The 13,312-nt window shown below is 44.3% G+C and overlaps 1 protein-coding gene across 1 annotated transcript in view; it reads right to left on the bottom strand.

Moving 5' to 3' along the window:
* Positions 1 to 1,037: 1,037 nt before the first annotated feature.
* The window catches only part of STMN2 (stathmin 2), a 36,182-nt gene continuing 23,907 nt past the window's right edge, over positions 1,038 to 13,312 (bottom strand). The window contains exons 4-5 of the mRNA XM_080646213.1: positions 4,828 to 5,019; positions 1,038 to 2,421 (exon numbers count right to left, since the gene is read on the bottom strand). Coding sequence (XP_080502339.1) covers positions 2,362 to 2,421; positions 4,828 to 5,019 — 252 coding nt within the window. The 3' untranslated portion in view covers positions 1,038 to 2,361. The remainder of the gene's footprint in view (positions 2,422 to 4,827; positions 5,020 to 13,312) is intronic.

The following is a 13,312-nucleotide window of genomic DNA, read 5'->3' as shown; positions in this document are numbered from 1 at the left end:
TATCACAAGCAGGTCTGAAGAGACTTTGGGGGTACCAATGGATTTAAATGAAATGTTCGTAAACCTTGCTCCTACCTTGAATACACAAAGGGTCTGTGGGAGCCTCAGCCGTGGGGCGTGGTGTGTCGGAATTATAACCTGCAGAGGTTGCTGATGCCAGCAAGCATGGGAAGCTTTTGGGTGCTAGAGTTTTCTTTTTCACCCTTTTGTTCTCTTACCCTTGAAAATAATGCCTGTGACTCTAGTTACCACCAAAGTAAGCCAATCAGAAGCGGATTGATGTTCCAAAAAAGGTCATGGAGCTCATATTTTTAAGCATTTGTGTGCAGTGTTGCAGTGCTAGATTTCCACACAAGATACTCAAGGTGGAGACCAGATGGCCTCAACCTTCAGCTTGGCTTGTTAGCACTGCCATGGATGACAGCCCAGTTTATTTTTTCATAAATCCATGTGGTTTCAATTTTTTATGATTTCCTGCTAAACTGGACGTGGTTCCGCTGGTCCTGTAGGACCATCTGGGCCCTGGGCAGGACCCGCTGTACCGTGTGATTGGCAGTGCGAATGCAGCAGGAGGGCAGGGAGGCCGCACTTCTCAGGCTGGGGAGGCGGCCTGTGGCTAGGGGAGGCTGAGGGGATGCCAGGGACCTTCCAGGGTTTTTGAAAGGGGCTCTCACCCTCAGAATGATCGGTCCGAACCTGTGGTGCCTCCATCAGTCCTGAAGGTGTTTAAGGGGACCAGATCAAAGACACCTCCCACCGTTCAGGCCTGACAGAGGGACAGAGAAGAGGGGCCGCCTGCTGCTCCCAAAGGGAAGGGAGCCAGCACGGCACTGGCTTCCTCAAGCTCTAATTACTGTCTCTTTGCTTATTTATTTTAGATAATTTTTGTGAGTTTGAGCCAAACTGACGACATATGCTGGGAAGCAAGGTCTCAAACGCTCCAGGTCTTTGCTGCCGAGACGGTCTAATCCACTGACCGTTTGCAGGTCTGGACTCCGGGCTCAGACCCGTGAGGGGGCAAGAGAACAGACCAACCCTTTATTAGTTCACAGAACTCCAATTCTTTATTCATCACAGCTTGCTCACAATGACATACAGGAAAGAGCACTAATGAAGAGTAAATATGCAGGCAGCAACCTTCGGGAGTTGGGAGTTGGGGAGAAACGACTTCAAAACTGTGATAGGTACTGACGTGGGTGTCTGGTGATTCTTAGTTGGCACAGGGCACAGTGCCCTGCCAACCCCCTTCACTGCGTCAGCCCTCGCGGATGGAGTGAGATATAGTTTTTTAATCGGCAGGATTGCCGCACACTGGGGAAGAAAGACCAGCTTGTGTGAAAGTCCGCAGTGTTTCTGACTCTGTGTGTGTGTGTGTGTGTGTGTGTGTGTGTGTGTAGGTGTGTGTGTGTATTTCAACGCAACGACCAGCTCACAGTTTCCAAGTGAAAACTATTCAGTAGCATCATGTACTTGTACTATAGGTAAGAGCTTAAAATGAACATCGTCCATCATGGCATCCACAAATAAGCCACCTGACACATTAATTAATTCATTCCATCAACAGAACTTAAAGGAGAGAACTAAGCCCACTTCATGAAGAGCGATTTCACGGCTGCTGGAACCGTTTAAAACGTAGCACTTTAAAGGGTCTCTTTTTGCTTCCACCCAGATTGATCTCAGGTCTGTCTTCTCATCCATCCCTTTCTAAAACCGAAGCACATGGTAGCACACAATCCAGTAGAAGCGAATGTCAATGCTATGATTGGTGGTTGTCCTTAGCCTGGTTTTGCTGTTTCTAGGCAGTAAGTAGGTTATGAATGAACAAATACAGAGTTAGGAGTGGAGTCATAACACCTGTGGTCTAGGGATGGGCTCGGTCAAGTTCAGGGATGACAGAGCTGTCTAGGTCATTAGGCAATGGTGGATCTCTAGCACCATAGGCTGTCTACTGACCTCGTTTTTCTGTTGGAATGAGAAAGGCAGGGAAGGTAGTCAGACATGGGGAGCTTCAGAAAGAACAGACCCAGCGTTTCATTTGCGTGGAAAGACACAACATCAAAAGCCTGTTACAGGACATGTAAGGTTATGAAATAACTTGCATAATGCAATACTTGTATTTTTTAACAAAAATGTAAGTATTTACAAAATAAGAACCAAGGTATTTTTTTAAACATCAAGCAAAACATTCTGCAAAGAGACCGCATTGACTTTTTTTATTTTTGATTCTGTTTTTGTGTGTTTTTTAAATAGTGAGTTCTTTTTAAACCATGTCACACATTTCTCATACTGATATCGCATGATCCCTCATGATATAGGCAGGGGGACTTCCTAGTGGCGGGCCGTGCCATACCCTCCGTCGCCTCAGCCAGACAGTTCCACCTGCAGCTCCTTGTTCCTGCGCACCTCCGCGGCGTGCCTCTCCTGCAAGACACCAAGGGACAAGCTGTGTCACGGAGCCCGCTGTCTGCTCCACGCAGAACCAGGAGGGCCTGCCCGCTCCTTTGCATGCTGTGTGTTTGACTGAAGTAACCTCGTTTGACATCTACCTTCAGAAAATTTTCTCATTTCCCAAGAAAGGAACACATGGAACCCAATACATGTCACAATGCAGAAGCTCTTAGGAGACTTGCGGCATCTTAAAAAAAACAACCACCATTGTATTCAACCGAAACTATGACCGCAAGAGAATTTTAACTGTTATGGCCACTATATAAATCCAGTGACCACTGCTCAGGATTCCTGATGTATCAGCTGGGGAACTTTCTGCAGGTCAAATTGAGAATCCTGGTGATGAGATGAGTGTGCCTGTTCTTAGCAATGTCACGTAGGATTTTTTAGGGCCTAGGATGTGAGGTAAAGGTGAAGTCACAATGATCCTGAATGGAACACAGTGGTTCTCCGCTGTCCATGGTACCAGAACCTGTAGGCAGGTATCTCACCAGTTACGTGGGAAAGTGGGGACTGAGGGTACATGGAGGAAGGCTCAAGGTCATGGGTATAAATTTTAGCCAATGGAGCTTTGCTCTCCTGCATCTCAGTCAAGCACTCACTATGGTACCACCATATGTAACGTGCAGCAAGCTGGTTTCTGGTGCCTCCTCCAAATGCTGACCTGACTCTGCGGGTGAAATAGTTGTGAGCGTGTGAAGGGACTGGGCTTACACAAGGAAGTTAAATCTCAACTTTAGGGTTTGACTGAGGCATCCAGTGGCTGTTCTGGCTCCTGCTCGGGTCGCCCTGAACCTCACACACCTTCAGAGCCTCACATGCCCTTCCCAGCAAAGCTTCCTAGCATTCCTTAGAGTTCAGGTGCCCATGAAAATCTCCATGGAATTCAGTGTATATATTTTTAGATTTCATGTCTGATTTCCTTTGGTTCTGGCCTGATATTTGTAATCAGAGAATGGGAATGAAAAAACAAAGAATCACTAGAATGTCAGGCTGAGGCTGCCCAATTCTTAGATGAGATGAGTCAACTCTAACAGACAACATAAAGCTTCCTAAGAAATACTCAGAAAACAGGGGGCTGGAAGTGTCTAAACTCTCATTCAGTGTTCTGGTGACAAGGACAGTCCCATATCTCCCTGTATCTCCAGTGCTTATCATGCGATAGCACCCAGGACAGGCGGGGAGGGTGACTGCTCAGAAAAGGACTGAGGCAGCCTATCTCAAAGACCCTCTTTCATAATGCTTAATCTGATTTTGAAAATGGACAGAAGTTGACTACTCATAGCTATACCGTCCATTTTGAAAGGAAGGTTTTAAGGGGTGGTGATGGTGGTGGTGGTAGTGATGATGGTGGTATAGTGGTGGTGGTAATGGTCGTGATGATGATGGTGATAGTGTTGGTGGTGATTATAGTGATGGTGGTAATGGTGGTGGTGAAGATCGTAGTGGTGGTGGTGGTGGTGATGTGATGGTGGTGGTTGTGGCGGTGGGTGGTGATGGTGGTGGTAATGGTGGTGATGATGGTGATGGTGGTGGTAATGGTGGTAATGATGGTGATGGTTGTGGTGGTGGTGATGATTATAGTGATGGTGATGGTGGTGGTGGTGATGTGATGGTGGTGGTTGTGGTGGTGGGTGGTAATGGTGGTGGTGGGGGTGATGGTGATGGTGGTGGTGGTGGTGGTGATGGTGATGGCCCTGGCTGTGGATAGCACAGAGCCTACAGAAGGGCAAGAAAGAACATTTTGGGGAGGATCTGCAGCGCCACTCATTCTGACTTGGGGGGACCGAGTGTACATTCGGTGGAGAGAAAGGCACCAGGTATGGATGTGAGGAAATGAACGCCTCCCCTTTGCTCCCCTTCACTTTGGCTCCATGCAGTGTTATCATAGCCGAGCTTTCCACACAGATGTTCCTAGGTGGAGAGAACAGGTTCTCGCCATTCATAAATCTCTGTCCTTTTCTGACAAATATATTTTTCCAACTTAATATTGATGTATTTAATATTGCATATTAATTAGTGGTTAAACTAAAATTAAGCATTATATATTATATATGTATGAGTATTGCATGGTTCTAATTTAATATTTCCAACAGGTTGGCTCTGAAGGTTAGTACAGCATTCTTTCCTACATTGGAAAAGAATGAATTAGCCTCCCTTCACCTATTTCCCCTGGAAGTTTGACACAATTCCAGCCTCCCGGTGGGGCCCAATGCCCGGCCCATGTTACAGCCCCACTAGGTCTGTCTATACTGAGGCCTGAGCACGGGGTGAGCCGTGCTCGAATGTGCAGGCTCTGGCCCAGTCTCTGGTGCCCAATTTGCAGTTCACCCAGCTGTGCCTGAGGAATGCGCCTGCTCAGGACCCTGAGGTGATTACCTTTTCCTGCAGACGTTCAATGATAGCGGCTAGATTAGCCTCACGGTTTTCCTTGATCTGTTCCATCTTCAGGATCAGCTTTTCCTCGGCCATTTTGCTGAAGTTGTTGTTTTCCTCCAGTGCCTTCTGCAGGACTTCCCGCTCATGCTCCCGCTTCTCCGCCAGCTGTTTCAGCACCTGGGCCTCCTGAGACTGGGCGAGAGAAACATGTCCTCTTAGAGAAGGAGTGGCCCAGACCCCGGCATGCTCTTAGCAAACAAGCAGCATGTCTGGCCGGAGCACAGCTGGCCATGGGGCCCTCACCTCCATGCCTCAGCGTTTCCTATAGGCGGGGAGCTGGGAACTGCGGTTAGCTGGATTTTCAGATGTGAGTTTTCTGGATAGGCTGTCTTAGAAGAAACATTTAACCCTCACTGAGTTTTTGTTTCTGTTTTTTTAATGAGCTGCTGCTATGCATTTATGCGACAGGGGATGCTGTAGTTAATCACTGGGTAGCAACATCTACTGAAGCCTGAGGACAATAGGTAGGATTGGAGCAAGTTCGGTCTTTTTTCTGCCTCATTATTATAGATCAGCTGTAGGCTGGGTGCTGCAATGAACTTCCTGCTTTCACCAATCTAATCACTACATTCACTTCCTGGTTTAATTCCATGCCTCCCCTTTCCCCCCTTTTTTTCTTGTGCCAAGTTATCCTTGGAGACTTGTTTATAGTGCAAACTAAATGTCCACGTGGCTGCAGACAACAGGAAGTCCTCGTGCTGACCTCTATAACATTCCAAGGTCACCTAGGTCATTTTTGAAACCCTGTGGTTGCTTAGTGATCCAATCAGAAACACCAGGAGCAGACACCCCTCACCCCTGCATTTTCTCTCCATTTTCTGGACTGTCATTCACCTGCAGCAGCAGGGGGCAGCATAGTTCTGCACATGAATGTAACAGCCACCAGGGAACTTGGTAAACAAGCAGAGGCCTGGCGTCCACTGCCAGAGATTTCGATTCTGTGGCTGTTTGGTGAGACCCAGGAATCTATACTTTTGATCAGCATCCCCAGTGATTATAATGCAGGCAGTTCTCAGTCTATGTTTGAAACGTACACTGGCATGGGCTTCGACGTCAGGCCTGTGTTGGTGACCCTGGATGTGTTAACTTCTTCCCACATGCATTTGCTCCTCCACAATTACATAGCTACTTAATACTGGACTTTCCAGGGGTCAGACTAAATTATTACATGCTCATTGTTCCTGGGTAATTACTCGGGATTGGCTGGTCCTCTGAGATGGATTAAATGTGAGTATCTACACAATGGTATCTACACATTGCCTGTTAAGTATTAATACCACTAAAAGCATCAATAGGAAAACATTTTAGTTGATGGTAGTGGTCATGGGGTCTTACTAAATAAATCTTGATGTATAAACAGTATGAGATCTGACAGGGGTAGAAACTCAGATAAAATTCTACAGGCATGGTAAAAAGGTGATATTCTACAGAAAGCCCAATGAGTCCTGTGGATGTGTTTATTCTGACCTTTATCAGGAACATGTTGATGATTCATGGGGGATTAGAAAATCCTGGGAACTGAGCCCACTTCCAGTTTTAACCCCATAATGGTTTCACTGGCACCTCAGTGGACCCGCCACATTCCTGCTCTGTTACAGCTTGCCATAAAACCGATATGAAAAACAAGGAGGAAATGTTAACACAAAACAAGTTCCAAATCAAATGGAGCTTTTCTGGAGAAACATGAAAAGCATTTTTGTAGCTGGTTTATTCTCCTGCCTGCAGGTGGACTACTGGTAAAGCTTCCTGCGTGGACTTTGCTTCTTTTCTGCTACCAGGGCTACTGAATTGTTTCAGAGAGAGAGAGAGACTGATTGAAGGTGTGTGTGTGTGTGTGTAAAGTTTTTCTTTGAGAACACTCTTCATGCAATTATTACCTTTTGGCATTTGGATAAAGATAGTGCCTATCTCATAGGATTGTTTATAAGCATCAACTGAAATGTTTGCAAGGTACTCAGCTAGTGTCCAATAAAGAGTAAGCTAGTATTGGGCAAAGGGTAGCCATTATTATTGAAACCCAAACTCAAAACCCGGTGACTGGGAGATGATGGCAATTAAACTACTGGTACAGCTAAACTCAGGTGTAAATGTTGGCTGCCTCCTGTGTGCAGGGTATTTGTTCAAACATCTTTGTTATTGACATCAGTGGGTTCAGGGGTCCTCATGGTGATGATACAACCCTTTCCTACCTCCCCCCTCTGCACCACCCTCATCCGCTGAATGGGCTACAGTGATAGAAAATGTCACATTCAGTGAGCACCTCAAAAAATTGGGGGAAACCACTGATCCTTCATCTCAGAACACGCAGTTCAATCTGTTAACCCCCAGACCAGAAAACTTCTACAGGGAGAGAAGTCTGGGTTATCACAAAATGAGGGTGCCATGTGTCTAAGAACTAGAGGTAAGGTTGGAATTGAGGTTTCTCTTGTAATGGACAGGAAACCCTGGGGCAGCACCAGGCAAGAAAACCAAATAGATAAAAGTAAAGCCCAACAAAATGTGACTTCAAACCCTCTCTGTGGGCAGTGCTTCTGGGTGGTTCTTCTCTGGTCAGGGTATTAGCAGGCCCTTCCTCTCTTCCTCCTCAGTGCTCCCCACCTGGTGGCCCTAGATAGAAGCCACCTGGCTAGATGGGAGCCACCTGGATTTTTTATAGCCATTTTTCTGCGGAGAGTTACCCTGGGTAGTTATCAAGGAGCAACTGCGGAATTGTTAATTTCCAGGTGCTCAAATTAATGTTGGATCTTGCATTCTTAATTTTCTTCTGCAAAAGAGCTGATGACAATCAGGAGACAGCAGGGGGAAAGGCCTGAGAAAGGAATCCCTTGGAATTAAAAGACTAAAATAGCAACACACACCTTTGCCAACTTCTTGCCTTGGTGGGACACCCTGGGTCTGTGGGAGCAAGCGCCCGTAGGCCCCACTGTCAGTGGAGAGAGGCCTGCTGCATCCTGGAGGCCCCAAGTCTCTGTCACTCCCTCGCTGCAGAAAATCACACTTCTTCTTCCCTCTTACATAGCCTAGCACCCAGATACCACTGCCAAAACTTTAACTCCCTTCCTGGGAGAAATCGATTCCCTCTTGAATCTTGTGGAATCTCCCACGTCACAGCGTCCAGGAAGAAAGCTGGTTCTGATCCCAATATTTCTATCAATGAGCAAATCGGCATGTCATCCAGAAAAGTGCATGAAAACATGACACAAAGTGAGTATGGGGCGCAGAATAAAGGCGTGACCTGCGGGGGTGGAAGCGTTTGCCTTCATTTTTGCAGAAGCCGGGCTCCTGACATGGCCGCACAGGCCCTCTCGCTTTGTCCTTTGCTTGCTTAGATTAGCAGAGAGCAAGGGCCTGACTGACACAGGTGGGACTTGCTGAAAGCTGTTAAAAATCAATTGTCCAAGGGAAAAGGATGTGGCCATGGAGGGACATTTCTGAGTGGCATGTGCCTCAGGAGGAAGGTCACTGCAATACTGAAATAGGAAATCAGGGCATGGGTGTGACCAGTTGTTATCAAGGCAAATGTATTTATAGACCCGAGACCTCCAGTGGGGCATCCTGGGAGACTGAGGAGCCCTCTCCATCCGCTGTGGGGATGACAGGCACGTGACTGTGAAACGCCTTTTCCAGGCGTCACGCTGAACTCGGTGTCATTGGAGTAAGTGCACGAGAGGCACGCGGAGGGAGAAATAACGAGTCTGGGAGAAGCGTGATTGTACATGTGGGAACACTGCAGCACTGTCCCGAGAGCTCATTACCATTCTCACATCACTGACTATAAGACTTAACTACTGTGCAAATGAATGGAAGACACATTGAGTTAAGTGGTGTATAAAGCTCACTTTATGTTAGGTACACAAAGGAGATTTAAGACTGCATGTATAAAGGGCTAGTTTTCATTCACTTCTGAAGTAAAATACTTTTCTGTCCCATTATTTTCTTGTCCCTTCTCATCATTTGAGTATGTTACTTTCCATCTAGATTCTAGAACCATGTATCAGACACTCATGATATCTAATGATTGATTTACTGTTAACAATGAAGAAAACATTAACCCAATTAAAGTTACAAATAATGTCTTGTTAAAATAATGACACCTGAATGGGAGTATGTGAAACGAAAGGGTTGTGTTGAAGGACCAGAAGCAGAATAAGAAATTTAAAATGATTAAAATCCAAAGTCTTTAGAACGAGTCCTTCTGCGAAAGCCGTACCCATTTACTGGGTCAAGTCCTCGGGACACAGCCCCCGGGGAGCTGGTCACGCGTGAGGAGTCTGGGAATTGCGAATAATCCTGCCCTTCGGTTCAGGACCCACTGCTATACAGTCCACCCCCTCTTTTCCTGGGTTCGACGTTAATTGCATCTACAACGTGAGATGCCAACAAATGCAAAAGGTAAGTTTATCAAATTTGGTGACTAATGCCCCACTTTTATGCCATTTTATGAAAATAAGCAACACATCTTTCTCGCAGCAGTTCAGTGACTTGGAAGCTCATTGTGCCAATACTGTCAGGATGCCAATTATATGTCACCGGGCTGATCTGAGTAGCATTCTTTATAATTTAACCAATTTTAACACGAGATTTTGTCAATGTCATTTAAATCCTTCAGCTTTCATTATTTTCTCATAACATTAAAATTTTCAAGCCTCTTAGATCTGTTACCTATCAACTGTCTATTTTTCTTTATAATTGGACAAATAATATTCTTAGTATTTAAAAACATTTATGGAACACATTGTATGGTAACTGTTCAGTATCTGCATTGATGAGGAACTTCTTTTCTTTTTGAAGTTATGAATTTGCTAGAGCATGAGATCTGTGAGGGCAGGAACTGGGTGTGTTTTTGCTCAAAACCGCTTCCAGTGTTTTCCCGGTGCCGGTTATATGTCTTTATGTGGAGGAACTAACGCCTCTAATTCTCACAGTGACTCCATGATGCAGGCCCTATTATTTGTCTCATTTCACAGATGGCTAGAATAGGAGAGAGTTTAGTGACGTGCTCAAAGTCACACAGCAATCGTGCTGGAAGCAGGCTTTGAATCATAGACATGCTCTTAACACATGTTCTTAACCACTATGCTTTAGGAAGCACTCGTAAACGCTGTGCGTGGCTTAGGACGCCCATATAATTTACGTCCAAACCAGGACGCTTAGGAGACTGAAATAATACCAATGACATCAGAACAGCAGGAGTAAAGCTGCCCAAGTGAATCAGCTGCAGTAGGGAAACTTTGATTTCAAAATATGAGCTTCAAGCTGACCTCATAAGAGAATATGGTCTCACGGAGGTGAACATAATACTAAAAAAAAAAAAAAAAAAAAAAGGAAGAAAAAGCAGGAAAGGTCTTATTTTTTTAAATAATAAACTGCCACCAGCTAATCAATGGAGCATTAATTCTGGTTCAAAGGAGCCTGAGGGAAGATGGTCCAACAGAGTAACCAGATGGTCAGAGCAGCGATCGGGTCAGCAGATGGGGTGAGGACCCGGGGAAAAGGTCAGAACACTTAACACAGAGTGAATTCCCGGAGCATGGAGGTGCCTCTGGGGCAGCCCTCCAGCTATGAATCCAGAGGCCCTGCAACACAGCCCAGGTCACTGTTGCCCAGATGTGGTCCCTGAATTCTCAGGAGCAGGGACTAATGGAGGGGGAATGCATACTTTTTTATGTTTTAAAAGCCCTACCAGAAATCATATTTCAAATCTATGTCTACATCTATCTCTATATTTACTTTGAGTTAGAATTATATCAATTTAGTGAGAAAATGTTTATTATTTTATGATGACCAGAATTATTGGCAGTTACAGATTCCTTTGACTATAACCATGACAAAGGAATTTATTAATACTTATTTAAATGTAGTACGTTTGATAGGCTGAATCTTTAAAAATGTGTAATATATGGGAAAGCAATGGGTCCAGGGCAGTGGAAATGTAGCTGACCACTGGGCGAGGCTGGACATCTGTAGTTGTGAAAGCCTTTAGTGACTCCTTGTTTCTTACATAATTGACTTGCACCTGACTTGGCATTCAAGGCCCTCCACAATCTCACCTCACTGCTCACCCACTCCCCACCCAGATTCACTAGTTCAAACTGCTGGTCTACCCACTATCCTGAAAACACTTTCTGCATCCTCTCTGGGCATCCGTAGTTCTGGCATCATTCATGTCTTCTCTATTTATCTAACACTTTATTTTTCTAGTCACCCAGCTTTTTAAAGCACATATTTCTGTGAAAAGAAGTTGCAATTCATATCAAGTAGTGAAATGGTTTTATGTCCTCAGTGACCTTCCATTTATTTGAAAGTCAAATTCCTTACAATGCTCAATTTCTACCAGTCTCCCCTTGCTCTTTCTGCTTCAGCCGCACTGTCCTCCTTGTTATTTCTCAAACAATCGTAGCATCCTCCGACCTCAGGGCTTTTGCACTCATCATTTTCTACTTCAAATGTTCTACCTTTCATGCTGCTTTTCCAATGTTCTCATATTCAAGAGGCCTTTTCCGACCACCCCATATGAACGAGCTTTTCACTCCAGTACTACCAATTCCCTTTGTCCTGCTTTATTTAGTACCATCTGACATGTACATTTTTGTATTTGCTGTGTCTCCTCCATTGAAATATAAGGTTGATGAGGTCTCCCTAATGCCTAGAACAGGGCCTGTCAAATAGAGAATGCTCAATACATATCTGTTGATTGAGTGATTTTCCCCGGAGTAAGAATTCTTTGGATTGTCGAGTTTATTTAGTGCAACTTCAGAAGGTGTCATTTGGAAACCTACTGACTATTATTTTGTTTTATGATGGGAGGAGGACACAAAAACAAGTTACATATTGCCACTTCAGCATTTGGTCTGCAAGTTATCATTTAAAAATATTTGTAGTACTAACTATGGCCAAGCACTATTAAAGAGAAGATATAACCCCTACATTCAAAATAATTATTCTAATGGTCATCTAACACTTGCAGATAAAAACTATGGATGCTTGTAATTTTTCTTGTCAACATTCATTTCCCTTTCTTTAGGTAAGAACATGTCAGTAATCTTTTGGGGCATCATTCCTCTTCACTCTAACCTCAGAGATCTGAGCGACACCTCTTCAGGTCATGTGATCCAGGCTAGCCAATCAAAGTGCTGCCTCCCCTGGGTCGGGCATGTGATCCTGGACAGACCATCAATTCCAGGGCTTTTGTTAGAACTCTTAGGAAAGAGGAGCTCTTTCTGCAGGGGTTGCTAATTTTTGAGGTCAATAATTTGGGATGACTCTTTGAAACTAAACACTCTTACTATTGAAACCGATTGGAAGCAGATGAAAAGAACGTTTTCTGACAATGTTGCTCGGCCTCCTGAATCCAGCTGTTTTTGAAGCTGCAACCCCTCCTAGACTTTTCAGTCACACACCCTGCTCCTGTTTTAGCTTGTTGAGCCAGGTTTTGGTTATAGGCATGTTCTTGCTTAGATAATTGCTGAGATATATGCAGTTGCTGAAGGCTTTTTAAAGACAATGAACAGTTCTTCAAATGAACACTAATTAAGTCAGTACAACCCAACAGAATAAAATCAATTAACGATTTTTTTGGTTGATACTTTCAGTTAATTAGTTGTATTTTCTTCTAATTAAAGCCCTACTGCCAGGACATAATCTATATAATGATTTTTGCCTTGAGAACTGTAACAAGAAGCCATAGCAAAAATGCGGAGGAATACTGATTTTAAAGGGTTCCAAAGAACATTTTTCTTGGGAGTCATAATGTGGATGGTCATACGTGTAGATGTCTGTTAGCCACGTGGCCAATGTCCAGTTCAATTCAATTGTATAAATGTCTCATTGCTGATAAGTTATTATTGTTAGGGGGCAGAAATTTTACCAGAACCAGTAAGTAGTTAACTCAGGGAGTTTAATGAAAACTCCCAGTTAATATTGATCATCTTTGTGTTGTTCTTCCTTTTCCTTTAATGATTTCCTTCCAATTAAATATCCAACCTAGAAACACCAGCAACATCCTGAACCTGCTGCAGGATTTTCATTTCTAAGTTTCCACTTTAGCTGAGTCACTGGGTTTGTATTCTAACCAAGTGACAGAACTTGCCTATGTGAATCTAGGACCGATACCCGTGTCCTCTGATGCCAGTGCATGGGGGAGGACTTAACAGCCTGTGTGCGGCATGCTCGCTGCTGTTACAGTTCGTTATTAATATCCGTCAGCAGCCAAGTCTTGGTGGATGGTCATGGATGAAATTAACTTAGCTCTGCTATGCAAGGAAAGCTATAATTAACAACCCAAAAAGTGAACAAATATTTTTAAAGCAACTTTCTATACATATACTCAGGTTAGTAGCTAGTTTCCTCCTTTTAAAATTCTGACTTAGAGCAACAGTAAGTGGGAAAATTCAATAAATATATATGTAAGAAATAAAGAAGTCCT

The sequence above is a fragment of the Plecotus auritus genome (genome assembly GCF_963455305.1).
Source record: "Plecotus auritus genome assembly, chromosome: 11".
Classification (NCBI taxonomy): Eukaryota; Metazoa; Chordata; class Mammalia; order Chiroptera; family Vespertilionidae; genus Plecotus; species Plecotus auritus.
The sequence above is the reverse complement of the archived record's forward strand: the minus strand, read 5'-3'. Positions and strand labels throughout refer to the sequence as shown.